Genomic DNA, 27,616 nt, shown 5'->3' on the forward strand with positions numbered 1-27,616 from the left:
TCTGCCCTTGCTCAGTGGGTTAACGATCCGGCGTTGCCGTGAGCTGTGGTGTAGGTCGCAGACGCGGCTCGGATCCTGCGTTGCTGTGGCTCTGGTGTAGGCTGGCAGCTACAGCTCCGATTCGACCCCTAGCCTGGGAACCTCCATATGCCGCAGGAGCGGCCCAAGAAATAGCAGAAAGACAAAAAAAAAAAAACCCAAAACATTGGTGGAAGTGGGAAATGACAGAAGAGATAGCTAGGGACAAGAGGCCCAGAAACCAGGACACCAGTTATAAACCAGATTCAAACCCAGTAAGTGTGGCCACAGGTACAATAAGGAGCACCATCCACCACTGGGCTGCGGGTGGCATTGGGCTTCACCTTCAGACCATGTGACTACACAGGAAGTGAGGCCTGAGAACTAGTGTTTAAAGACACACAGCAGGGTAAGTGTTTTGGTTATTTTTAGTTAAAGAAAAACAGCCTCTTCCAAGGGCGACACAGTGAACTCAAATTCAGAGGGAAACAGGGTGTGGACTTCTCACGAGCTCTTGCTCCGAAACTTGGACGAGAGGAATGCGGGCTCTGCCGGAAGATCAGGTGACTGGCTAACAGAGGGATGGCTTTAGTGGGGTGGGTGGAGCCACAGTCCACCCGTCACTGGTAGGGTCTAAGAGGGCACTAAAGTGACTTCCACGTGCCAGTCAGCTGACATGATTCACGCTCTTCTTCTTGAGGGGCATTAAATTAAGAAATGACACAGGGAGCCAAGAGAGTGGCTTATTCGGTTGGATTCTGTATCACAATCAGGAAATAGTCTTTATCTGCAAAAAAGAAAAAAAAATCACTAAATTTAGAATGGGAGAAAAACACACTACAAAGCAAGCAAATCATTAAATCACCAACTATAAAATGAGAGGTTGGGGGGAGGGATAAAAGCACCAATGCTCAGGCTACTTCTATTTGCTGGGGAAACAGGAGATGAACTTGGAAATTTCCTGTGGGGGCTTCTGCCCTGCGGCTGCTGGAAAGCGGGTCTGCAGCACCTGTCTTTTCTAATCCTCCCAGTAACAGGAGATGGGATTTCCTGGTTTTTGGGTAGGGAAACTCAGGTTCAGAGTTTAAATGAACTGCCTACAAGAATGGTTCTCAACCTAGAGGATGTAGAAATTACTTGGAGGGCTGTTTAAAACAACAGTGCTGCTCCCACCCCAGGCTTCCGACTCAGTGTCTCTGGAGGGAGCCTGAGAATTTGCATTTTTTAACAGTTCACAGGCGATGCTGATGCTGCAGGTTCGGGGAGAACTGTCAGTTTAAGGTTACCGAGGTTGTTGGTATCAAAGATGGAATTCTAACCTCAACCCCACTGGTCTTGGATAATGTCAGCTGTGTCACAAGCTGCTGGTCTTCCAGAGCCTCTGGACTAGAAAATTTCAAAGGCACCAGGTCATAGGGGGTCAAAGCTAACTGAATTCCAGCTCTGGGGATCCAGCCCACTCAGAAGGAATGTCCATCATGAAATCACAGAAAGTCCAGGTCCTCAGGGGTGAGCCCAAGTGCCTCTCATTTGACAGAAGAGGATATGGGAGAAGCGGGTGTTTCAACTTTACCCACTTAATGATCAAACTGCAAACACTGACCAAGGTCTCCACGAGCAGACCCCTAGGTGAATCACTTCTCATACAGCACCTCAATGAATCTTTGAATCACTCTGAGGCAGGGACCAGTGTTTTCTCATTTTTACTAATGAGAACACTAAGGCTCAGAGAATTAAATGACTTGCCCAAGCCAAGGCAAATATGCCAGGTAGGGTAGGTGGGTTTGACCCAGATGCTGAATGCCTCTGGTCTGCCCTCTGCTGAATGGAAGAGAAATGGCAGGACCCTGGCCATGCCTGCTTTGTGCCTGTTCAGATTCAAGCCTAAAGCTTCTTCGCATGATGATGAACATCTGGGAAGAAGCAGATATTATATGACTGAGTTTTACGGTTAAGGAATATGCATAAGTTAAAAATCACTAATAAAAATAGAAATAATATGGAGTTTCGATTGTGGCTCAGTGGTTACGAACCCGACTAGCATCCATGAGGACACAGGTTCGAACCCTGGCCCCGCTCAGGGAGTTAAGGATCTGGCATTGCTGTGAGCTGTGGTATAGGTCGGAGAAGCAGCTCGGACCCTACATTGCTGTGGCTGTGGTTGCAGTTCCGATTGGATCCCTAGCCTGGGAACCTCCATATACTGCAAGAGTGGCCCTAGAAAGACAAAAATACAAAAAAAAAAAAAAGACAAATAGAAATAACAAGCCACCAATAAAACTGATAAAAACATTTAGAATCAGCAATACCGTCTCTTACAAATAATCAAGTTCTACGTTCAACAACACTCCCAGTACTTTGTGGGAAGCAGTGTGTTAAAGCTTGATAACACCGTGTTAACTCGGCTGCTCCAGAGCAGACATTTTTTGCGTGTGTGCGTGTGTGTCTTTTTACCATTTCTTGGGTTGCTCCCGCAGCATATGGAGGTTCCCAGGCTAGGGATCCAATCGGAGCTGTAGCCGCCGGCCTACACCAGAGCCACAGCAACGTGGGATCTGAGCCGTGTCTGTGACTACACCACAGCTCACAGCAATGCCGGATCCTTAACCCACTGAGCAAGGCCAGGGATCGAACCTGCAACCCCATGGTTCCTAGTCAGATTTGTTAACCACGGAGCCATGATAGGAACTCCAGAGCAGACATTCTTGGAAGCTTTAAGCCAAGAGACACCGTCCATGGAGACCACATAATTTGTCCACCATGAGATCACAATTCCCCTCTGTGGCTTAGCACCCAGGACAGAGTCTGGCCCAGAATCACCATAAATGCGTAATTTGTTGGGCTGCCAGCTGGAGACAGATCAGACAGTGAGGCAATAACAGCTGTACCTTCAACTCCTCAGACCCATGGAGAGGCCCATGTGCTCAGCTTCCTGATATGTTCAGAGCATGCACCGTGAGGGTCTGCTCCTAAGTCGGATAAGGAAGACCGCTTACCTGGTGCAACCATAATTTCATTTTTCTTGGAGCGAATTCGAAGGAAGGTGAGGTCATTCTGGGGGTCAATTTCACGCACGGTGCTCCGGGCCTTCAAGATGAAGCTGTGCATGAGGTTGGCATACTGTGTGGTGGTGGGATTGTCCATGGTGCTCTTGATGGGAATGCCTGAGGGGAGAGCAGAAAGGGACTGAGCAGAACACTGGAGCTCCTTTCTGCCCAGGTGCCAGCCCACGCCCCTAATTCTAGACTGGCAGTTCATAGTCTAGACTGGCAGTTCATAACTGATGCCACTATTTACTGAAGGCCTAGTGTTGGGTGCTTTGAGTGTGTCAGCACTAGTTCCCAGAGCTCCTCTGAGGGCCTCACCATCTTTACCTGCCAATGAGGCAACAGAAACTCTGAGTGGGGAAGCGGCCTGTCTACAGTCGCATAGCAGATAAAGATAAGCAGTAGGGCCAGGATTAAAATGCAGGCCTGTTGACTCCATGGCGGGGCTCCATTCACAGGGCTGCACCATACTGACTGGCTTCTAGCAATGGAAGGAGAGACTGTCATTCATAACACTTAGGACATGAACAAGGAGAACAGCTCCTACAAGTAAATACTGAAAAGTGTAGAAAAAAGGTCAGCCTGTGTCAAGACAGAACCACTGCTAGCATTTTGCTCTAGTTCCCACCAAGGAGGCTTAGGGCCCAATTATAAACGTGTGTGTACACACGATTGTGCCCCCACTTTAAAGTTTCTCTCCCTTAATCCACCCTTGAAAACAGCACTGCTACTGCTTTCGAAGAGCCCACAAGTGGCCATTCCACAGGGTTAATCATTCCCCTGTTGTGGGTACTTAGGCTGGACTTTTTAACTTAATTATCATGCAGGAGTTCCCATCACAGCTCAGTGGAAATGAATCTGACTAACCTCCATGAGGATGCAGGTTCAATCTCTGGCCTCACCCAGTAGGTTAAGGATCTGGTGCTGCCATGAACTGTGGTGTAGGTCGCAGACCTGGCTCGGATGCTGCATTGCCCAGGCTCTGGTGTAGGCTGGCAGCTGCAGCTCTGATTAGACCCTTAGCCTGGGAACCTCCATATGCCGTGGGTGCGGCCCTAAAGACAAAAAAAAAAAAAAAAAAAGGTATCGTGCAGTGAGCAACATCCTACGGCAAGCCTTTTGTGTTTTAAGGACTGCTTCCTCACAATGAATTGTTAAATGGACCTACTTCAATGGACGGTGCCCACTGTCATGGAGGTGAGGAATGGGCTCAGCTTGAGCCACCTCAGGCCACCAGGTGCCTAAGAATTACCATAACATGTCAGCAGTGCCCATAGCTGACAGGTTCTTGTGATGAATGTGGGACAAGTTGTTCCCAACACATAAGTGGCTGGATTTGGGTCCCAGGAACCTATTGATCCGGCCCATAACTGACCAGCTGAGGGTCTCAGCCAAAGACGGTCACCCTCAGGCCTACCCATGGGTGGCAAGAAACTGACCTTGTAGGGCACAGGAACACAAGGATGGGCAGAAGAGGGCACAGTAGTAAGAGAAGCAGCTGAGTCAGAGAGGCTGTCCTGAGCTAAGTGGAGCTATGAGAACAGGTTGTAGTGATCACTTGCCTTGAAGGGACAGGATGACCAGGGCTGCTGGGTCCTAGATGGCAGTAATATACACAGCGGGACCTCATGAGGCCGCATTCAAGAGCGGAACCTTCTAAGGATGGCAGTGTGGGCAGCCGGGGAGATGGCTGAGCAGGAGCTCTGACATCTGATGACCGGTGCTTATACCCCAGCTCTGTTCCTTCATGGCTATGTGGCCTTAGACAAGTGACTTAACCCCTCTGAGCCTCCATTTCCTCATTGCTAAAATAATGCTTGGGCTTCAGAGTCCAGGTGTGAGAATTAAATATGGCTCGATTCCTCTGAGAATGTTTCACAGGAATCTGCATGTAGTAAGTGATCTGTTATCAGCACCACCCACACAATAAACGCCATCCCCTGGGCGACCTGAGGGGCCAGTTTCGAGACCTGGCGAAGTTTGGGTGGCCAAACCTCTCGCCCTCTTTCTACACACCACAAAGTCCCTCTGCCTGGAATGTTCCTTTCCTCCCCTCTTCTCATGACTCCCACTGTCCCTGATGTCTCCATCCGCCTCCAGATGTGGTCAGGTCCCCCATTCTACAGTCCCAGCACCAGGCAATCTTCCTTCAGAGCAGTTACTCAAGTTTGGTATCACAGCTTTAGGGAAGTGATCATTGTGTTTGTCCCCTAAGAGACTATAAGGCCCCTGAGACCAGAACCAGGTCTGACTTGCTCAGCAGTATCTTTAGAAAAGACATTTTATGGCTGTCGATAAATGAGTAAACAGAAGGTATTATTTCAGTAGTTCAAATACTGTGAGTTTGAAACCATTTCTACCAAGTGAGAGGATGTGTAAAGAAGACAAGAAACTAACCTCTTGTCGGCTCACTTTAAAACAAAAGAAAACACAGGGGGGGGCAGGGTGAGGGTGGGGGCAGGGACAAAACTGGGATAATTTCAAACAAGGACAAGAGATCAATTCCAGATTCCCAGGATGCCAGAGGTGGGGAATGTCTCAAATATACCCTAATGACTGGGCTGCCAACGCCAAGCCTCTGCCTTCACAAATGGGGACCAAATAGCCCACAGAAGTAGCTGGTCACCTCGAAGGCACGATTTCATTTTTGTTTTTGGCCACACTCACAGCATATGGAAGTTCCTGGACCAGGGATTGAATCTGAGCTGCAGTTCAACCTAAGCCAGATCCTTAACCCACTATGCCAGGCCAGGGACTGGCTGCTGCAGAGAAAACGCTGGATCCTTAACCCACTTCGCCACAGCAGGATCTCCCAAAGGCGAGATTTCTAATCTGGGGCTCAGGTCTGTCAGGTTGTACAGCCAGGTCCTCTCACCAAACCTGCCTCTATCAATCAACAAAAAACATTAACAAAATTTAACATATATTTATTAAGCACCAACTTTGTGTCAGCATTGTTCCAAGTGTTGGGGATACAGGAGTGAACACAAGAGACAAATCCCTGCTTTAGGGAGTTTACATTTGAGTCTTTTTTTTTTTTTTTTGGTCTTTTTGCTATTTCTTGGGCCGCTCCCGCGGCATATGGAGATTCCCAGGCTAGGGGTCCAATCGGAGCTGTAGCCACCGGCCTACGCCAGAGCCACAGCAACACGGGATCCAAGCCGCGTCTGCAACCTACACCACAGCTCATGGCAACACTGGATCGTTAACCCACTGAGCAAGGGCAGGGACCGAACCCGCAACCTCATGGTTCCTAGTCGGATTCGTTCACCACTGCGCCACGACGGGAACTCCTGAGTCTTTTTTTTTTATTATTTGCTTTTCTTAGGGCTGTGCTCACAGCATATGGAGGTTTCCAGGCTAGGGGTCAAATCGGAGTTACAGCTACCAGCCTACACCACAGCCACAGCAACATCAGATCCGAGCCACGTCTGCAACCTACACCACCACTGCTCACAGCAACGCCAGATCCTTAACCCACTGAGCAAGACCAGGGATCGAACTTGCATCCTCAGGGATACTAGTCAGATTGGTTTCCACTGTGCCACAATGGCAACTCCCTCTGATCTTTAATGGAAGCTTCAAAGGGTTTAAAAGCCCTATAGAATAGTGAATTCTGACCCCATCCACCTATGGCTGGCTGATTGGGACAGGTCACCTCCCTGCTCTCAATTTCTGGTTTCTCATCTGAAAAATGGGCAAATCTCCCTGTTTGCAGGGTCACTGTGTGAAATGTAAATAAGACACTAAAGTGGGAGCTCTGTAAATGGAGCACGAATTACAAATAAGTAAACACACAATAATTTTACTATTCATGTGGCATTTACTATAATAAGGCACTATTCTAAAAGCTTCCCTTAGAGGAAATAGTATGACTGCCCACATTTTACAGATCAGAAAACTGGAAGGGAATGCTTAAATGACTTGTCTAAGATCATACAGTTGATACATAAGTAGAGTCAGGATTCAGACCTAGGCAGTCTGGTTCCACATTCTACATTCTTAGCCACTGTGCAGGACTGCCACATTAGTATCCAAAAGGTAAGCAGCTGGGGCTATATTTTCCCAATGAAAAGGCTCAACTTTTGCAGGTGTAGGTCTTAGACGAGGCTTGGATCCTGAGTTGCTGTGGCTGTGGTGTAGGCTGGCAGCTACAGCTCTGATTCAACCCCTAGCTTGGGAACCTCCATATGCCATGAGTGCAGCTCTAAAAAAAAGACCGAAAAAAAAAAAAAAAAAAAAAGTCTAGTCCCAGAGGAGAGTTTCTTTTTGACTCTTGGGTCTTTTGGGTCTTGGAGCAAGAAGCTCCTAGAAGCAAGGACCAAGCACTCCATTTGGGGCAGCTTAGGTCTGAAGAGGGGAAGGGGAAGCCCAGGCCACCCAGCTGATCAGTGGCAGACCTGAGCTGCCTCCCCTGGTGTCCTCTAGGCTCCTCAACCTGTTGCCTCCTTTGAAGGCCATGACCACAGGGTTTAATTAGACTCTGACAAAGGTGGAGAGCACTCTGGCTGGCCAGGGTTTGATGACTTGGAAAACAACATTCTGAGGACACGCCACCTCCAATTTGTCACCCTGGGTGACTTGTGCTCTGTCCTATTTATGTAGACCCTGTTGAGATTTCTGCCTTTCCTAAACAAGGGCTAAAATGACAATGCATACACACAGAGGTGCTCAAGCAGCCCTGAACAAAACCAGAGCTGACTGAATGAACTGGGCTAGAGACCTGGGAGAGCCCAGCTGGGTGGTCCTGGACGTGGCCTGAGACATCATCCAGAAGCTACTCTCTGGTCCTTCACAGCACAGTGTGAGAGCACAAGTGCGCTCAGACAGATGTGGGATGAAATCGTGGCTCTATAACGGTAGGTAAATCAACTAAATTTCTAGACTCACTTTTCTCCATGGCAAAATGGAGCCCACAGAGCTGCTTGAAGGAATAAATGAAATAACATGTTGGTAAAGTACCAGCCAGTGGCCCAGCACAGAACAGGTGTGTGATCATGTCAGTCCCCGTTTTCACCATGTCTACCACAGTTTGGGAAAATTAGTATCTGTGCTCTTCCAGCTGTTGAAATAACATCCCAGAAGAGGAGTGAAAACTACAGGCCCAAAGAAGCTGACGTGAGTATTATCTAGCCAAAAAAAAACCACAAAAAAACAAAACCCAACATAAATGTGGGATGATCAACAAACACTGTACTGGCAGTTAAAATTTTGCTTATGTTAACCATGGAGCAAAAAAAAAAAACAACCATGGAGCAAACAAACAAATACTCACGAATAAACATATGCAAAAGGGTAACACCTGCCACTATGACCAATAGAAAATGAACCCAAACAAGGGCTAAAAAGCATGGCATACTGAAAAGTATGTGTCAGGGCAGTAGGATAGAGTGAATTTTTCCTTTTTTTAAAATTTAGAATTCCAATAATAATGCTGGCACACCAGAGGTTTTTTGTTTTTGTTTTTGTCTTTTTAGGGTTGCACCCACAACATATGAAGTTTCCCAGGCCAGGGGTCCAATTGGAGCTGTAGCTGCCGGCCTATACCACAGCCACAGCAACGTCAGATCCAAGCCCCGCCTGTGACCTACACCACAGCTCATGGCAACACCGGATCCTTAACCTACTGAGAGGGGCTAGGGATCAAACCCATGTCCTCATGGATGCTACTTGGGTTCGTTAATCGATGAGCCACAACAGGAACTCCTAGAGGTGTTTTTAAAAAAGGATGAAAAATAGACCAGGTACATGAAGAGGCTTAGTAAAGAACAAGTGTTATGTTGTGCTGGGCTGTTTTCCGGGGGCCTGTGTGCACTCAGGTCACAGCTGGAAGGAGGGGGTACCTTCTGTGTTCACCACGATGATACCCTGCACGCCTTTCTGGCTCTGAAGTCGCTTCAGTGTCTCCTCCACCTCCGCCTGCCAGAGAGAACAAGGTCAAGGTTAGGAGGGGTCAAGAAGACTGAATCAACTCCCTTCAAACCCCTGGCAGATGAATCACACGTTCCAACAACAAACAAGTAACACCTAGGCACGTGGCACCTCCCCAGCATTTGGAATGGTCTCTAGGCCACCAGCAGCATCTAAGCTACCATACTCCAGTATGGGGTGGGGTGGGGCTGCTCCTGGCCCTTTTCCTACCAGGGACGATTACTCCTTCTCCCTCAGCTATTTGGAAGCAGAGATCAAATACCATCCCCAGGAGTATAGACACATCCATGACTCATATATTTGGCACAGCTGGGGGACAAACCAGAGGACTCTGATGACTTTAAAAAAAAAAAAAAGAGGGGTATCCAACAGGAAGGAGACATATTGTCACTTGTGGCCCAAACAGCACAACTGAAAACATTCCAAAGGAAGCAAAATGATCCCATGAGGATAGACTCAGGGACTTAATGATCTGGTGTCTGAGATGCTGTGACGCAACGCACACAGCCAGAGGAAAAGCTGGAGAAGGGACTCATTAGTCCGGATTCTCCAGGAGCTAGTCAAGGTGGGATGGTCTAGCACACGGAATCTGTAAACAGAATGGACAATCAGACTTTGGGTCCTCCCCCTGCCATGCGAGGCCTTATTATTACTGCTCTATTATTGCTCCCATCTCTTTACCCTCCCCTGCACTCTCCACCTGCATGTCCAAACCTCTGTCTCCACATCTTTTTACCCAAACAAGGCCTCTTCTCTGCTGAAATCCAACAAATTCTCCTAGAGCATCTAAGATATCACCTCCTCCAGGAAGCCTTTATTGATGTCTTTGCCTGCTTCTGACTCCCTGAACTCTTGACTGTGGCACTCTGAGGATGCAGTAAGTACCATCTGACTGAAGAGTAGGGGCTCAATAAACAGCTGCTTAACTGAACTAGGCCTAACTCTTCCTGTGGATGGAAACTGGCTTAACATGTGTGTGCTCTGAGGAGGGCCTTTCCAGACCCATTTAGAATCCAGTCAGAAGCTCCTCAAAGGCTGAGAGTCATACTGTGTTGGAAATAGAGGCTCTGTTCACCAAGAGTGGTTCTCTACCCTCCGGGGCTAATGAGTTGGCCCAGGGGGAGGAGCCTCTAAACAGAGGATGGAGACAGCACAAAGAAGGACTGTTTTCTAGTAGGCAGAAGCCTGACAATCCAGTCACAGCCACCCACTCCCCAATGATGTACCAACACTCTCAAATGCTGGAAGGAAGGGCAAATAATTTCCTCCTACAAAACGGCAAAAAGCCTGATGGCTCTATAATCCAGAGCCTTGGTAAAAGGGCAGAGCTAGACATGTGCATGTGACAGTACCACACAGTGGGCCACGCATGTATGAGATCACAAGTGGTCCAGCACATTCACCGAGTTCCTACCATACACTGCTCTGGAGAGGAGACGTAAAGGACTATAGTGGTCAAGACTACACAGTACTCAGTCTGACCTGGTAACCCTCCTAGAAATTTACCCTCAGGAAATAATCCAGAAGGACTAAAAGAACACAGCAAGGTATTTGCTGCAGTGGTATCTGTGCTAACAAAAAGCAGGAAGGGCCAGAAATGCCCAATAATTAGGGAAAAGGCCAAGTAAATTATGGAATGTCCATTCACAGGAATATAATACACATATTAACAACGGTGATCAGAATACTTATACCACTGCAAAAAGTGCTTGGTGACTGCAACCATATGAAAACAACAAGAGGGCTAGAAGGATTATGAAAAAAATAAAAAGCCACACTGAGAGCAGGGAACTCTAGATAAGGTTTTACTTATTTTTCATTCTTTGTCTCTTTAGAGCCACACCCATGGCATATGGAGGTTCCCAGGCTAGGGGTCGAATCGGAGCTGTAGACGCCGGCCTACACCACAGCCACAGCAACTCGGGATCTGAGCCGCATCTACGACCAACACCACAACTCACAGCAACACTGGATCCTTAACCCACTGAGCTGAGGCCAGGGATCAAACCCGCGTCCTCATGTATGCTACTCAGATTCGTTTCTGATGAGCCACCCCAGGAACTCCTATATTCTTTTTTAAGAAAAGAGTCTCTTTTATTCCATTATATTGTTTCTATTTAAAAGCATTTTTTAGAAGTTCCTTTGAGACACAGGGATCCAGTTTTGTCACTGTAGTGGCTCGGCTTGCTGCTGTGGCACAGGTTCAATCCCTGGCCTAGGAACTTCTGCATCTTGTGAGTGGAGAAAAACAAACAACAAACAAACCCATTTTTTAACTCATCTCTCTGTGTATCAAGAGATCAGAGATCTCTGATTTGAGGACTACAGGGCTCTGATAAGTTCAACGTAAGAATAAGAACAACGTAAGAATAGAACAAGCTCAATCAATCTGCAATCAAACTGGAGAAGAGGAACCATCCAAAGATGTCAGAACTGAAGTTCAAAATATCCCCTGGAGGTCTTAAAGTGGGCCCAAAACGAGAAAAATGAAATTTCATAAGATGGCTATTCATTCAATATGGGTACCTTCTATGTGCCAGACATTGTTTAAGAGCTAGGGGTGCTGTATTAAACAGACTGTAACAGAAATCCCTCCCTCAGGAAGTCAACGTTGGTAGACAGTGTAGTCAGACATTAATAAAAACATAAGTAAGATACAAATGTCAGATACAGTAGGGATGGGGGATCTGGAATGCAGGGGCTGATAGCAATTTTATTTTATTTTTTATTTTCTGCTTTTTAGGGCTGCACCTGCAGCATGTGGAAGTTCCCAGGCTAGGGGTCAAATGAGAGCTACAGCTTCCAGCCTACTTCCCAGCCATAACAATGCCAGATCTGAGCCACGTCTGCAAACTACACTGCAGCTTGTGGCAATGCTGGATCCTTACCCACTGAGCGAGGCCAGCGATCAAATCTGCACCTTCATGGATACTAGTCAGGTTCTTAACCTGCTGATCCATGACAGGAACTCCATGATGGCAATCTTAAATAAGGTGGTCAGAAAAAGCCTAGCTCAGGTGATAGTTGAGTAGCGATCTGAAAAAGAGGGAGCTTAACCATGTGGATTTCTAGGAAGAGTGTTTCAGGCAGCATGAAGAGCAAGTGCTAGAGCCCTGAGCGGAGAAGTGGTGTGTTCAGGAAAAGCAAAGGTGCCAGTGTGGCTGAAATGCAGTGAGTGGCAGGCAGCCAGATAAGAGAGATAGATAGCTAGCTAGGATCAGATGCGATTTCAGGGGGCCTCAGAAACCACAGTAATGACTTTAATGGTGGTAGTGTGGGGAGCCACTAGCAGGTTTTGAGGGCGTTTTGAAAGGATGGCTTTGGCTGCTGTATGGATAATGGACTGCAGGGGGCAAGCACAGCCAGCCTGAGCCTGGGCCCTGGCATGCGCTGCTCCCTCTGAAAGAAGAAACCTCTCCCTCACTCACTACTTCATGAAACTAACTCCCAACTCTTTAGACTCAGCTTATGAGCCTCCTGTGGGAGGCTTCTCCGACACCTGCCCCTCTTCTAGGTACCCATGGCTCCCTGACTCCAGAGCACTTACCACAGTGGAGTATAACTGCGTTTTGCATCTGTCTCTTCCTCCAGACCCAAAGCACCCTGGGAACAGGAAACTAGTCTTTATGATCCCAGTACCCGGTAGAGTATAGGCTCAATAAATACTTAAGAAGCAAATAAAAAGCATTCCTACAATAATGTTTTACAAAAATTAACCTTTTTAAGTAGAGGGGGGACATGGTCTTACCTTCCAGGGTAAAAGTCAGCTAGGGTTTAGCTGATCCTAAATTTAATAAGAACAAACCACTGAGATCTGGCTTCTTAAAAAGTCAACACACACTTACCAAGAACGGGAGAACATACAAGGATACACTGATCTACTCAGTACCTTCTTCAGGTCAGATATAGGATCAATGTTTTCAGATACATGACCATCTGAATTTTCCATGGTTAGTATGATATCCGTTTTACAACAAGGAACCGAAGTTCAGAAGAGTTTTGCCCAAGCACACATAGCAGGTCAAGAAAAGAGCTGAATATACCACTGACCACAAATGATGAGCTCCTTGTCCTCAGAGAGCTCACATTTTGGTGCAAGAAACCTTCAGAAATAAGTGACAAAGATTCGCTGTACAGGGACAGGGTGGGGTGGGGGGACAAGGGAATGCGACTTTGGCTAGTGTGGTCAGGATATCATCTTTAAACCAAGAATTAAATAAAGGGAAAATAAAGCACTCTGGGCAATGGGATGAAAGCAAAGTGGGAAGTGGGAAGGAGTCTGGTATGTTCGAGGAACAGAGATAATCAGTACTTCCAAGTTTTTTGGTTTTTTGCCAATCTAATAGGCAAAACCCTGGAATTCTCTGGTGGCTCAGGGGGTTAAGGATCCAGCATTGTCACTACTGTGGCTCAAGTCACTGCTGTGGTAGAGGTTCAATCCCTGGCCCAGGAACTTCCATAAGCCCCAGGCAGGACAGAAAACAAAAACAAACAAACAATAGGCAAACCCCAAATAATAGAAAGCCAACTTTTCAATAATTTTTAAGAATTATCAGTGAGGTTGGTCAGAAAAAAAAGGCTTATTGTAGTTCCCATTGTGGCTCAGTGGCTTAAGAACCCAACGAGTCTCTGTGAGGATACAGGTTTGATCCCTGGCTACACTTGGTGGGTTGAGGATCTGGTGCTGCTGCAAGAGGCCATGTAGGTCACAGATGCAGCTCAGACCTGGTGTTGCTGTGACTGTGGCATAGGACTCAGCTGCAGCTCTGATTCGACCCCTAGCTTGGGAACTTCCATATACCACAGGTGTGGCCATAAAAAGAAAAGAAAGAAAAAGAAAAAAGAAAAAAAAAAAAGACTTAGTGAAGATAGTGGAATTTATTGTCTGCATTCCTCTTTTTGATTTTTCTACAAATCTTACTGATTTTCAAAATCTCTTGTTAGAAATATTAGACTTTTGCCCATCATATAAATCACGATTCTTCCATGTTTTTCATTTAACCTTAGTATTTTTTTCAATAATCAGAAGTTTAAAATTTTTATTTTATATTTTAAAATTTTTAATGTAGTCCAACTTAATAAAATTTTTTCCCTGTAAGGATGGAGAGTAGCTTGTCCAACCTGAACCCAACCAGTAGGGTAGGGCTAGGCCTAGGTGAGTGAGAGCCGTAAGGCCTAGAAGGGTCTCCAGAAGGCATAGAGCATCTGCTTTCAGGAGAAATTGCTTAAAACAAACTTCAAGTTCAGCCCTAAAGGAAGGAGTCAAGAAAGAAAACACATGATGCCAAAAAGCCACAAGCAGCAACAGGAACATTTGCAGACAGGAGAAGAAGTCTGTCATCCCTGCAGGGCTAGCTAACTGGTACCAGAAAAATCTGAGGGGATATGGAGCCCCCCAGAGTCAGCTCCTATCTCCAACTTCCCATCCTACTCCTAGAAAGAGCCCAACTGGTATCTTCAGCATCCTGAGTCGTCGTCGTCTTTTTTTTTTTAATTTGGCTGCACCCACAGCATGCAGAAGTTCCTGGGCTAGGAGTTCCCATCGTGGCTCAGCAGTTAATGAACCTGACTAGTATCCTGTGAGGATCCAGGTTCGATCCCTGGCCTTGCTCAGTGGGTTAAGGATCCAGTGTTGCCTTGAGCTGTGGTGTAGGTCTCAGACCCGGCTCAGATCCCATGTTGCTGTGGCGTAGGCTGGCAGCTACAGCTCCAATTTGACCCCTAGCCTGGGAACCTCCATATGCCATGGGTGCGACCCTAATAAAACAAACAAAAAAAAGAAGTTCCTGGGCTAGGTATTGAACCTGTGCCACAGCAGTGACTGAAGTCACAGTAGCAACAACGTTGGATTCTTAACCAGTTAGGCCATTAGGGAGCTTCTTTTTTTTTTTTTTTTTTTTGTCTCTTGTCTTTTTGTTGTTGTTGTTGCTATTTCTTGGGCCGCTCCCACGGCATATGGAGGTTCCCAGGCTAGGGGTTGAATCGGAGCTGTAGCCACCGGCCTACGCCAGAGCCACAACAATGATGGATCCAAGCCGCGTCTGCGACCTACACCACAGCTCACGGCAACGCCGGATCGTTAACCCACTGAGCAAGGGCAGGGACCGAACCTGCAACCTCATGGTTCCTAGTCGGATTCGTTAACCACTGCGCCACGACGGGAACTCCCATTAGGGAGCTTCTTGAGTCTTTATTACTATTAACATGGGTGTCTGCATCAGAGAAAAGACAAAACTCCTGGGTGCTCTAGTTCCCAGGTACATGCTGCTGACAGATTAAAAAAACAAGTAAAAATAAAATTTCATGATTATTTATTGGTTTTGCATAGGAGGGATAATTATCCGAAGCAAATGTTTCATAAAGGAACAGTGTCCAATCCGACTACTGAATATAAAAATTTTAATTTCTAGGAGTTCCCTCTGTGGCACGACAGATCAGCGGTGTCTTGGGAGTGCTGGGATGAGGGTTCAATCCTTGGCCCAGCACAGTGGGTTAAGGATCCAGTGTTGCCACAGACGCGGCTTACATCATAACCACGGCTCAGATATGATTCCTGGCCCAGCAATTCCATACACCACGGGGTGGCCCAAAAAGAAAAAAAAAATTTGTCTTAACTTCTAGAAAACAAAAAAGGAGTCGTGGCGCAGTGGTTAACGAATCCGACTAGGAACCATGAGGTTGCGGGTTTGGTCCCTGGCCTTGCTCAGTGGGTTAACGATCCGGCGTTGCCGTGAGCTGTGGTGTAGATTGCAGATGCCGCTCGTATCCATCATTGTTGTGGCTCTGGCGTAGGCCGGTGGCTACAGCTCTGATTGGACCCCTAGCCTGGGAATCTCCATATGCCGCGGGAGCGGCCCAAGAAGTAGCAAAAAGACCAAAAAAAAAAAAAAGGAGAGAAAAACAAGTGCATCAAATATAACAGGAGTGCCCACTGTAGTACAGTGGGTTAAGGATCTGGCATTGTTTCTGTGATGGCTCAAGTTTGATTTTAACAAAAGCATCTGGCATTGCCACAGCTGTGGTATAGGTTTCAGCTGCGGCTCAGATTTAATACCCAGCCCAGGAACTTCCACATGCTGTGTGGGTAAGGCCATTTTATATATATATATATATATATATAAAACAGACAAAAGAATAATTCCAGGAGTTCCCTGGTGGCTCAGCAGGTTAAGAATCTGGCATTGTCACTGCTGTGGCTCTGGTTTACCTCTGTGGCATGGGTTTGGTCCTTGGCCTGTGAACTTTAATATGCTGTGGGTATAGCCAAAAAAAAAGGGGTAATTCCAAAATATCACACAGAATACTTAAGAAAAACAGTTAAGTCTCTAAAATTAAGAGGGCAAGAAGGCTACTAGGAGAAAATACACCCAAAAGAAATTCAAACACACAGAAAAATGTTCATTGTTCCCTGTATGTATGTATGTATATATATATATATATATATTTTTTTTTTTTTTTTTGTCTTTTTGCTATTTCTTGGGCCACTCCTGCGGCATATGGAGATTCCCAGGCTAGGGGTCTAATCAGAGCCGTAGCCACCGGCCTACACCACAGTCACAGCAATGCAGGATCCGAGCTGCATCTACAACCTACACCACAGCTCACGGCAACACCGGATGGTTAACCCACTGAGCAAGGCCAGGGACTGAACCTGCGACCTCATGGTTCCTCGTCGGATTCGTTAACCACTGCGCCACGACGGGGAACTCCCTCTGTACATATAAACATGAAAATTATAGCAATGCTGAGATATCTTTTGAACACTGGCAGTATTACAGCAAAACTGGTTGTTGTTCTGTCTTTTTAGGGCTGCACCAGAGGCATATGGGAGTTCCCAGCCTAGGGGTCAAATCAGAGCTGCTAGCCACTGGCCTACGCCACAGCCACACCAATGTAGAATCCAAGCCACATCTGTGACCTACACCACAGCTTACGGCAATGCTGGATCCTTGACCCACTGATCGAGACAAGGGATTGAACCTGCATCCTCATAGTTACTAGTCAGATTGTTTCCACTGAGTCATGACTAGAACTCCAATGCAACCTTTTGAGAAAGCTACAGGACAACACTATTGCAAGTGTTGGTCCCCCGGCCTCAGAGATTCTCTTCCTTAGAATTTCTCCTGAGAAAATCATCTAATAAATTTGTTTAAAAGAAAACAAACTCTACACATACAGAGACATTCATTAAACTGCTATCTTTATTAACAAAGAATTAGGAGCAACCCAAATAGGGAAATGGGTTGGCAAATTATGGTTCAAATATTTCATGGACTACCATGTAATCATTAAAAATAATTCAATACAAAGATGATGTGGCAACAAAGTTATATGTCTCTGGACATTCAAACAAACAGAAACAAAAAACTAGAATGTATATCTTGAAAAAAATATGCATATGTAAACAAAGATGAGGAGAACATAGCATACAAAGATGAAAACAGTTGTGTGGTAGAATAAAACTGGATGTGATTATGGATTTTTTTTTTTTTCTTTTTAGGGCCGCACACTAAATGTGTAAATTCCCAGGCTAGAGGTCGAATCGGAGCTGCAGATGCCAGCCTACACCACCACTCACAGCAACGCTGGATCCTTAACCCACTGAGTGAGACCAGGGATTGAATCCACATCCTCATGAATACTAGTCAGGTTCGTAACTCGCTGGACCACGACGGGAACTCCCTATGGATGTGGATGACTTTTATATCACCATCCAAAAGAGCTATCTGTCAGTTTCTACAAAATGTTTAAAATGTGCCTGTCAGAAGTACCACTTCTGTTTACCGCTACACAAACACTAGCATGACAGCAAAAAAAAAGGACAAAAACAGCACTGTAGCATTGTCTGGAGTGAAATACTATAATACATCTCAATGTATATACTGCAGTAGAAGATAAATACACTCCTTTAAAAGAATGAAGTACGTTTGTATATAATGACATGGAAAAATACCTGATAGTTTTTAGTGAAGAGTGTAAGTTCCAGAATGAGATTATCTACCCATATAGCCTAGAGTAAACTTAATATGTATAAATATGTTCCAATATCATGTAATGAACAGGTTATATATAAATATGCTTATGCACTTAATAAATATGGAAAGAAACACACCCAACTGTCATTACCAGAGAGGAGTGAGGTGGGAACTACATATACTTTCTACATTACAAACTTTGGTACTGCTTGAATTTGTTGAAATGTGCATCTAAATATATTTTGCTTTCATGAGTAGAAGCACACAATAGCATGGTAGAAGTTGCAGGAAACCACTATTAGTGTAAGAAAAAGACAGGACATATATACATGCTGGTATACACATAAAAGGAACTAATGTTTCTAAAGGAGATTGAAGCTGGGTATCAAGGTTTGGTGGAAGATTTATTTTCACTTAGATCCTTTCAGATGCTTTTTTGTTTTTACTGTGTGCAATTATTATCTGCTAAAAGTCAATTTCTTTTACAGTTTAAAAAGTGATATGAATGATAAAGTTACCTCATCTAGTCTATAAACTAGCTAACTATAAACTATAAATAGCTGTATCTATTCTACATACAGCTAAACTATATAAAGCAAAAACTGACGAAAACACAAGTAATCTGCCTAATTATAAGTCGTTACCTCCAGGTATGGTACTGTTTCTTATTCCCTTTCAATTTTTCTTTTAGGCTTTAAATTCTTAAATACGATTTTTTAAAACCGTTCACATGGTTTAACGTTCAAAAGCTCTTTCCAAGTTTTTTTTTTTTTACAAGTTGGGAGGATTAAAAACACAAGAAACCAAACCTGTAAAGGCATAAAGAGCCCACAGTTCCAGTCAGCAAGGCAGGAACCCCAAGGGTGGATCCCGCTCGTTTCTGACTCATGCACCATTTCTCAACGGCTCGAAAGAATCACACAGAAAGGCAGCAGTCAAGTGTCTAGGGTTCAAGTCCATCTCCGTCATTTCCTGGGGCAGGGCACTTAGTTTCACCGGGTTTTACATCCCGAGTGTGTAAAACAGGGAAAATGGTCGTACCTACTTCACAGAGTTACGGTGAGGAGGCAGGCCAGGGTATGTAAAGCGTATAGCAGTGCCTGGCACGAATTAAGTTTCTAGGAAATATAATCACTATTGTTGTTATAGCTCAACAAGGCCAAGGTTGCTAGGATGCAGGGGCCCGTGCGCCCAGCTCCGTCAATCCTTCCCCGTGACACGAGCAACTACTTCCGGTCAAAGGACCACTGGATCCGGTGGCCCCGCCTCGGCCCCCTCGGTCCGAGTCAGGAGGCCCGCGCCGCCCCGGTTCCGCCCTCCAGACTGCTTCGGTCCGGCGCGCCCAGCCCCGCGGATGCCGCCCGGAAGGATGCACCTCTGAGCTGAGGGTGGTGGGAGGTCGTGGTTGGCCACCTCCCGGCCGCTGGCCACAAGCTCCCGGCAGATACTCACCATCTCGGACCGATCCTGTAGCTCCTCGTCGCCGGCCTTCAGCCCAGTCCCGGAGCCTCTCTGCGCCTGCGCACAGCTCCCTGTCAAAGCGGACAGGCTCGGTAGCCTATCAGGAGCCAGCAGGCGGGTAGGCGGATCCTGGGGAATTGGCCCAGTGCTGTCCGCGAACAGCAAAATAGCAATCCAGCTGTGGAAAATTCCCAGCTCCAGCTATGCCGAAAAGATGCAAGTTGGCTTTGTTGGAAGAGGCTTTCAACACTTAACCGAGGCCTGAGCTAGCTCTGGAGGTCCTGGGTGGAGGGTGGGGAGAGACTCTGAAGGAGTGGGTGTTGCTGATAGCCACTTTGCTCCCGAATTGAGGCAAGGCGAGGCTCCGAGCCAAAATGCGCTAAAAAGTCCGAAATTCGAACTGGAGCCAAGAATCCATAGGGCCTCGTGAGCGACTCCCTCGGATTCCATGCGGGCACCGAGGTAAAGTGGTCGGGGCTAACCTGGGAGTCTTTTAGTCTTAGAACCTCTAGCTCAGCGCCGCCCTTGTGTTGCCTTAGAGAAGCCACTTCAAATTTCTGTAGTCCCTCATTTGCTCACCTTTAAAAGGGGGACCCTTCTTCCTAGAGCCCTATGTTAAGTTTTCCACACAAAAAAATTCTGGGTTCTCTAGCAGGAAATAATTTGCTAAGACAACTGCCATTTAGTGAACCTTGTGCTATGTTACTGGGCTTACACCCACGCTATCTCCTGTAGCCTCAGCTTAAAGTTTCTTGGAGGCACTGGAGCTTGCTGAATTCAAGCTCCAAACTTTCATTCCACTGTCGCCTCGTTCAGTTGAGTAAGGATTTGGTTTTCCTTCCAGGGGCGTCTGCATGTTAAGAAGATTGAATAGTGACTTTATGGTGAAGAAACTTGGGAGACACCATCATAACCAGAGGATCAAGGTTAACATAACTGGTTAAGGGATATATTAATATGTGCCCTCTGATAATCTTGCAAAGGGCACTTTACATCTGTGGTGTTTTTCTCAAAAATCCATGGCCTTAACCATGAGAAAACATTGAACCAAACTTGAGGGACTCTATAAGGTACCCAACCAATACTCTTCAAAAAATGTCAAAGTCACACACACACACACACAAAAAGAACTGGAGTTCCCGTCGTGGCGCAGTGGTTAACGAATCTGACTAGGAACCATGAGGTTGCTCAGTGGGTTAACGATCCGGCGTTGCCGTGAGCTGTGGTGTAGGTTGCAGACGCGGCTCGGATCCATCGTTGTTGTGGCTCTGGCATAGGCTGGTGGCTACAGCTCCAATTGGACCCCTACCCTGGGAACCTCCATATGCCACGAAAGCGGCCCAAGAAAATGGGGAAAAGAAAAAAGACCAAAAAAAAAAAAGTCAAAGTCAGGAAAGAAGGAATGAATGAGAACTGTTACAGATTGGAAGAGACTGAGAAAAGGGACATTGGTGGAAAAACTAGTGAAATCTGTAAAAAGGTTTTAGTTTAGCATTATTTTACAGATGTCAACTTATATGAGATGTTAACATTGGGGAAAGCTGGATGAAGAGTGTGCAGGAGGAGTTCTCCATACTATATTTGCAACAGCTCTGTAAGTCAAATTATTTCAAAGTTTTAAAAAAAGTATTAGATACAAAGAAGTGATTAATGAACTCTGGAAACATTTTGCAAGGGGAAGAAGGGCTGTAGTAACTGGACCTCAAAATATCCTGTAAGAGGAGTTCCCGTTGTGGCACAGCGGAAATGAATCTGACTAGGACCCATTAGGTTGTGGGTTCAATCCCTGGCTCGTTCAGTGGGTTAAGGATACAGCATGGCCGGGAGCTGTGGTGTAGGTCGCAGATGCGGCTCAGATCCTGTTTAGTTGTGGCTGTGGAGACCAGCAGCTGTAGCTCCGATTCGACCCCTAGTCTGGGAAGGTCCATATGCTGCAGGTGCAGCCCTAAAAAGCAAAAAGCAAAAAGCAAAAAAAAAAAAAATCCTGGAAGAAAAGCACAGAAGGATCATTACCACAATCCTACATATAGAGAACTGTACTGAGAGGGGTGAATGAATTGAACATCACAGTCACAAAAGCAAAAAAGAGAATGGCCAATAGTCCATGTGTTCATGACTGATTTGGAAATAGTTAGGGCCTTGAGTGGACAGGCTTATGAGCTTTAATTAGAGTTTATTCTGTGGCAATGGAGGAAACTTGTAAAATTTTAAGAGGGGAGAACCATGAGACTGAAGTCTTCCAAGGGGCATTCTAAGGTAGCACAGGTGGACTGGAGAGAATGGAAGCAATGACAAGAGGTTGCTACAGCAAACCAGGGTAGGGATGAAGAATGTGGGCTGTGGCAATGGGGCAGCTCTGAGAGAAGTGATTCAAAAGAAGTTCTGGAGATGGATTCGACAGGATTTGGAGACCAATTAGATGGAACAGCTAACCCATGGAAGACTCCCAGGTTGCTGTAAGTAGCAGTACAGCAAAACTTTTTAAGCATGTAGTCTTTGGCATCAAACAATCCTGAATTCCAATTTGCACTCTTGCCACTTAATAACTGGACGCTTCCAGTTACTCAACCACGTTTAGCCTATTTTCTTTTCTTTAAAATAGAGATAATCATTCCTCTCTGTGAGTGGCCAGGAAGACTAAATGACAGTGCATATAGCATATCTAAGTTCTTGGGACACAGTAAGTGTTGACAGTTATCCTGGACTAAGTGAATATGGGTGTGATACCAGTTGCTAGGATAGAGAAGACACATAGAGGTCTTAATAAGACAGATGGAAATAACAGTATGGCTGGTTTCAGTGGTCTGCAGGTATGACTGTAAATTCTCAAGGTCCTTCCCTGTGGTTTCTTTGAGGAAGCCCTCTTGCCCACAGCATCTTTGCTCAGTGGGAACCTGTTCACAAGGGACCAGTATTATCTTGTGAACCAGTATACTGTTCACAAGGGACCAGTACAGGTCTCCACTGAAGACCCTTGTTGCCAACCAGGAAGATTCCTGTGGATCCTCCTAAATGTCCTGACCACAAAGGAGCCCTCCAGACACACAGAAATAGATAAATGAAATGGGAATGACAGCAGTTTCTGTGCTGGAGTTACAATGTAAGACGCTTTTCATAAGAGTCTGGAGAATTCTATTCCAGAGAACAGAACAGTCTCAGCCACAGCGGAGTCCCAGTTTGATGCTTTGTAGGATCTGGGCTGGACAGGCAAATGATCAGAATAAACAACTAGTTGGGGGAGTTCCTTTTGTGGTGCAGTGGAAACAAATCCGACTCAGAACCATGAGGTTGCGGGTTCGATCCCTGGCCTTGCTCAGTGGGTTAAGGATCCAGCTTTGCTGTGAGCTGTGGTGTAGGTTGCAGAGGTGGCTTGGATCCCGCATGGCTGTGATGTAGACCAGCAGCTGTAGCTCTGATTAGCCCCCTAGCCTGGAAACCTAGATATGCCGCAGGGGCAGTCCTACAAAGCAAAAAACAAACAACTACTTGGAAATGAATCTGACTAGTATCCACGCGGTTTGAATCCCTGGAGTTGATCAGTGGGTCAGGGACGCAGCATTGCCATGAGCTGCAGCTGAGGATCTGGCATTGCTGTGGCTGAGATGTAGGCCAGCAGCTGCAGCTCCGATTCTATCCCCAGGGCTGGGAAATTCCATATGCCTCGGGTGCAGCCCTTAAAAGCAAACAAACCAACCCAACTACTTATTTTCCTGTGGAAGATTTCCTCACGCTGGGGGGAACATGTTTTCCCTCTTTCTCTTAGCCATGCTGAAACTAGCTTTCCAGCTGCTTATATAGGATAAACAGGATAGGGTCTAATTTGCAGAACCTGGGAGGAACCTGTAATTTCTGTCCTCCAGTCACTGTTAGATCACCGTGTTTAAAAAAACAACAAATAAATTCCCTCTTCTTTCCATGGAATCTATTTTAAAGGAGAACATGGTCACTTGTTTTCCTAATAAGAAAAAGGTCTACCAGGAGTTCCCGTCGTGGCTCAGTAGTTAACGAATCCGACTAGGAACATGAGGTTGCGGGTTTGATCCCTGGCCTTGCTCAGTGGGTTAAGGAATCCAGCTTTGCTGTGAGCTGTGGTATAGGTCGAAGAGGTGGCTTGGATCCCATGTGGCTCTGGTATAGACCAGCAGCTGTAGCTCCGACTTGACCCCTAGCCTGGGAACCTCCATATGTCGTGGGTGCAGCCCTAAAAAGCAAAGAAGAAAAAGGTCTACTGAAACTAAGTTTACTGACAGTCTTGGTAGCTAGCTGGTGGTTCTCTCTTGAGCATTTCTGGCTGGGATCCTGTCTTAGAGAACCATTAGTTGTTCAAGAAAAGGAGACATCTTCATCTTGCTTCTCTTCAAAATGGGCACCAAATCCAGTCTCACCTCAGTGAGTTTTTTTTTTGACAGTACAGGCAGGCTGTAACTTGCCCACTTACAGAAGCAGAGGAGTAGAAATCTATATGACCTGTTCATACAGAAGGCTTCCCTGCAGGTGGGGAAAACCTTAAGACTAACAGAGAAGTGTGCAAATGAAGGACCAAAAAGTTTAATTGTAAACAGTCTTACATCTTTTAAAGAAATGCAAGCGAGGCATCCCCTGAAGGACCTTATAAGAGCACTTGACTCCTTGTGAAATTTGTAGTTACCTGAGTATTTGCTATTACAGTTCAAGAAAACAAAGGAACTCCAATACAATAATATACAATCCAGTGCTGCAATCCCATTTTTAGTTAAGAAAGCATAGCATATATACAAATAATTTTGTAAATAACTCTAAAAAAAATGAGGGGGGCTGGAGATGCCAACAATATTAAATAGCAGTAGTTAACCTAAAGGAGTTTAAAAACAAGGAAGGATATAAAAACAGAAGTCTAATTTCCATGAGTCATTCCAAATAACATTTCAGACTATTAATCAGATAAATAAAAAGTGGCAGAGTGGGCTTCAATGAAATAGTTCATCTAGGATGAGACCTTGGTGGACAGCTGAGTCATGCTTCACTAAAATTTCTGATAAACTGATATTGGTGTGTCAATTTCCTGGTGAAAAATTAGTACCTGAATTTTAAATAGAGTTATTGTAAGTCTTATGAAATTAGATTCTTCTGCACTCTCATATAGCATAAAATAATTATTACAAGAATTCATTGTTATTATCAGATGCTGGATCAGTTTTAAATCACTCTATTTGATGAATCAAGTGATGTCCTTCCCTGCTGACCCATGGTATGTGAAACGATACCTTCCCCAACCTCCCAAAAGAGCAGAAGAATAAGGCAATTGCTCATTTTACTTTGTTTTTATTTCAACATAACATGCAGTAAAAAAATTAACAGGATTTATTAGCATTTACAATGCTTACAAAGAAAAAGGACTCTAAAAGCAATTTAGCTCAGATTTAAGAAATCGCTCTAATTAAACACTTACAATAAATCTATTTCCAAATGTTCAGTTTGGACCAAAATTTAAGATAGCATTTGATAGATATTTATGTCCACTGTCTATTTGCATTATTTTTATATAACCTCTGATTCTTGGGATATCCAGCCCCCATTTTCCTAACACAGCAGGGAGAGACATATACATGTGGCCATTTAAATTAAAGGAAGAAATGGAATAAGGGAGATCCCAGGCTGCAAAAATATATACAAGCATTTACCTTTTCCAGAACTAAACGTTTCTTCCATAAAAATATTAAATAGCCAAGCCCTATAGAACTAGGGCCGGGACTACTTCAAATATAACTATTCTGTATTTTAAAAATATAGGGCAGAAAGCCTTTTGGGTGATATTTATACATTTTCACACAATATTTCTAGGTCCCTAAATGAATCATCAAGCATTATGTAGAACAAAAAAGTCTACTTTCTTACATTATCTCTTAATTTAATCTCATAAATCTCTAGTAAATATTGTAGGTAACTACATTTCAATATGAGCATTCACCTCAATAAGAAGTCTTTACAGAAGGCTTAATCTCCATAGTCACATATTACCAAAGTTCAGACTTATGTAACAAAGGGGCAGTTGGCAGACGTTTGCTCTGTAAGACAAAGCAATAGCTTTCCCCCTCCACAACAAAAAGGCAGGGTTGCTACTCTGAAGACAAATAGGGCTTTTAAGAGACCATACCACATTTCCTAGCATATGTAGGATAAAATAAAAATAAAGATAGGACTGGGGAGACCCCAATCTCCCCCCTTTACACCAACAATTTCTGGATGAGGCAACCCTTTTACATTAAGTCTGCTTTTTGATGGCAGTGTTTTAAAGTACAGATACACAAGTTTAAAAATGTTCTTGTTGTTGTTCCAAGATGTAAAAGCAAGAGTAGCTAAGGACAAAAATAATTTTTTTTTCTTTCCACATGGAACAGGGGTTTGTTACTCTCTGATTATTTTTGTCTCAATACTACTTGTTCATGCAATGCTACTGAAATCTGCCAAAGTCCCTATTTCATGAGTTATGAGGCCACCCTCAAATCAAGATTCAGCTATGACAGGCACTCAGCTGGCTTAGGCTTCCTCCCAGTGTCCATAATGTCAAACCTCTGACAGCAGCCATCTTGACAGAGTCAAAGCTAGGCTAAGTTAAAAGAATTACTACAGAGAAGGTCAAAGTGCATTAATCAGTTACTAATGGGGCAATCTATTATTAAATAGTTAAGGGGAAAACCTGTTAAAGTTTTTAGAGGTGAAGAGAATATTCAAATCAGGACAATAGAAAGAATGGAAAAAACTATTCTAACATACGTCAGAAAAATGATAAATCTGAAGTTTTAATTCACATAGAGAATACATTTCTGTGGTTACTAGAAATGTATTGAGAGTAAATGTATGACTCCTGTCTTTTTAGCTAATACCACAGCTCTCCCTCCCTAATGAAAGTATAATTTTATGGGCTGTTTCACTGACCTCTACTTGGATTTGAAAACATTTTAGAAAGCATTCTAGTTATAGCCTGAACTCCTTAACAATAATTAAATATAACTGAAGTTGTTGGATTATGATAAAATCATGAAGATGCAATTTATGTATAGGAACATACAAAAATTATCAATGATGGCCTCTGATGAAATCAGTTAAATTAATTCCAAATCTAGGTTAAATTTTATATAGTGAAGGGAGCACAGTGTTATCATTATTTGTAAAGTTTAGTATTTCCAAGGCAATTAAAACAATCAGATTCCCAAATGAAGAGAGTTATGAAGTCATTTGCAGGCTGGGACCAACTTCTCCCTGAATTCAAGTTAACAAAACTACAAGAATCTAGCATCTGTCCTTTCTAAGGATAACATCAAAATGATGTATGGATTCATGCTCCAGAAAGGAAGAAAAACAGTCAGGCCAGGCTGAAATAAGAGGAAGAGCACAAGCCAGAAGTTTGTTCACATCCCCAGAAGTTGGGCTACTTCAAACAAGTATCTCTTAACATGAGGCTTAATAAGAAGATCTTATATATTTTAGTTACCAAGGGACTTCCTTGCATATCTGAAGAATCTCTAAAAGAAAAAAACTCACTCCCCAAGTGAGACTTCTGATACACATATACATAATTGTTAAGGAAAACAATCTAGTGGAATAAGACAAGGCAGATTTCATTGCTGTGTTAATCTCATGTTAAGTTTTGACTAGTCATTTGCAGATCTGATTTCTGGAAATGTTAAGATATCCAGAATCACTGGGAGAGAAATCTCAATGATAACATTAATTTACTTACACTCAAGATAACTCTCTCAACAGTCACAGTCCAATTTTATAAGATGTACAATAGGCAAAGAAGAAAAAGGACAAACACTGCAAGTTAAGTTCTTGTCCTTTGGTGGTACAAGTTCTCAGAAGTCACTCTTGTCCAAATCCTTCTGTTTCTTCAATAGCAAATAATAGCTTTTCTTTCAGTTGCTCATAACTCTTGTAGGGTGGCAGGTCCAGGCGGTTAAAACTAAAAGTAAGAATCATTAGCTTAGAAAAGGAAATACATGAAGAATCATATGGGCAGTGTAGTATTTACCACACTGGTTTTAAAGCCAAGAAAGTGGGGTTCAAATCCCAGCTCTTGTCACTAAGCCTTTTAGCACAAGCATTTACCTTTCCCGGTCTCAGTTTCTTCTTTGGTAAAATGGGAATAATAACGTTTACCTCTCAGGATAGAGTGAAGAAGAAACAAGCATATAGATAGCATAG

The 27,616-nt window shown here is 44.5% G+C and overlaps 2 protein-coding genes across 5 annotated transcripts in view; both read right to left on the minus strand.

The window, feature by feature from the left end:
* Positions 1-428: 428 nt before the first annotated feature.
* On the minus strand, positions 429-19,522 carry DYNLRB1 (dynein light chain roadblock-type 1). Of its 2 annotated transcripts, XM_047771275.1 has the most exons (6): positions 19,424-19,503; positions 12,544-12,599; positions 8,909-8,984; positions 3,393-3,546; positions 3,015-3,182; positions 429-805 (listed from the first exon to the last, which is right to left on the minus strand). In XM_047771275.1, exons 4-6 carry the CDS (start codon positions 3,532-3,534, stop codon positions 762-764), a joined length of 354 nt encoding a protein of 117 aa, XP_047627231.1. In that variant the 5' UTR covers positions 3,535-3,546; positions 8,909-8,984; positions 12,544-12,599; positions 19,424-19,503; the 3' UTR covers positions 429-761. The 2 variants fall into 2 exon arrangements, with proteins under 2 accessions (XP_047627231.1, XP_047627232.1); XM_047771276.1 differs by lacking the exons at positions 3,393-3,546; positions 12,544-12,599 and having other exon boundaries at positions 19,424-19,522.
* Positions 19,523-23,964: 4,442 nt separating this feature from the next.
* The window catches only part of ITCH (itchy E3 ubiquitin protein ligase), a 102,408-nt gene continuing 98,756 nt past the window's right edge, over positions 23,965-27,616 (minus strand). For all 3 annotated transcript variants that reach the window (XM_047771278.1, XM_047771277.1, XM_047771279.1), the window contains one exon: positions 23,965-27,374. In XM_047771278.1, the coding sequence (XP_047627234.1) occupies positions 27,275-27,374 (100 nt within the window). In that variant the 3' untranslated portion in view covers positions 23,965-27,274. The remainder of the gene's footprint in view (positions 27,375-27,616) is intronic.

The sequence above is a fragment of the Phacochoerus africanus genome, chromosome 3 (assembly GCF_016906955.1).
Source record: "Phacochoerus africanus isolate WHEZ1 chromosome 3, ROS_Pafr_v1, whole genome shotgun sequence".
NCBI lineage: Eukaryota > Metazoa > Chordata > Mammalia > Artiodactyla > Suidae > Phacochoerus > Phacochoerus africanus.

Excerpts from the sequence above, each read along its gene's own strand:
- DYNLRB1 (XM_047771275.1), bottom strand. The coding sequence starts at position 3,534 with ATGGTGCAGCCCTGTGAATGGAGCCCCGCCATGGAGTCAACAGGCCTG. Across the intron at positions 3,183-3,392 it reads TTCTGTTGCCTCATTGGCAG|GCATTCCCATCAAGAGCACC; the intron begins GTAAAGATGGTG and ends CTCTCCCCTCAG. Across the intron at positions 806-3,014 it reads TGAAATTATGGTTGCACCAG|ATAAAGACTATTTCCTGATT; the intron begins GTAAGCGGTCTT and ends TCTTTTTTGCAG.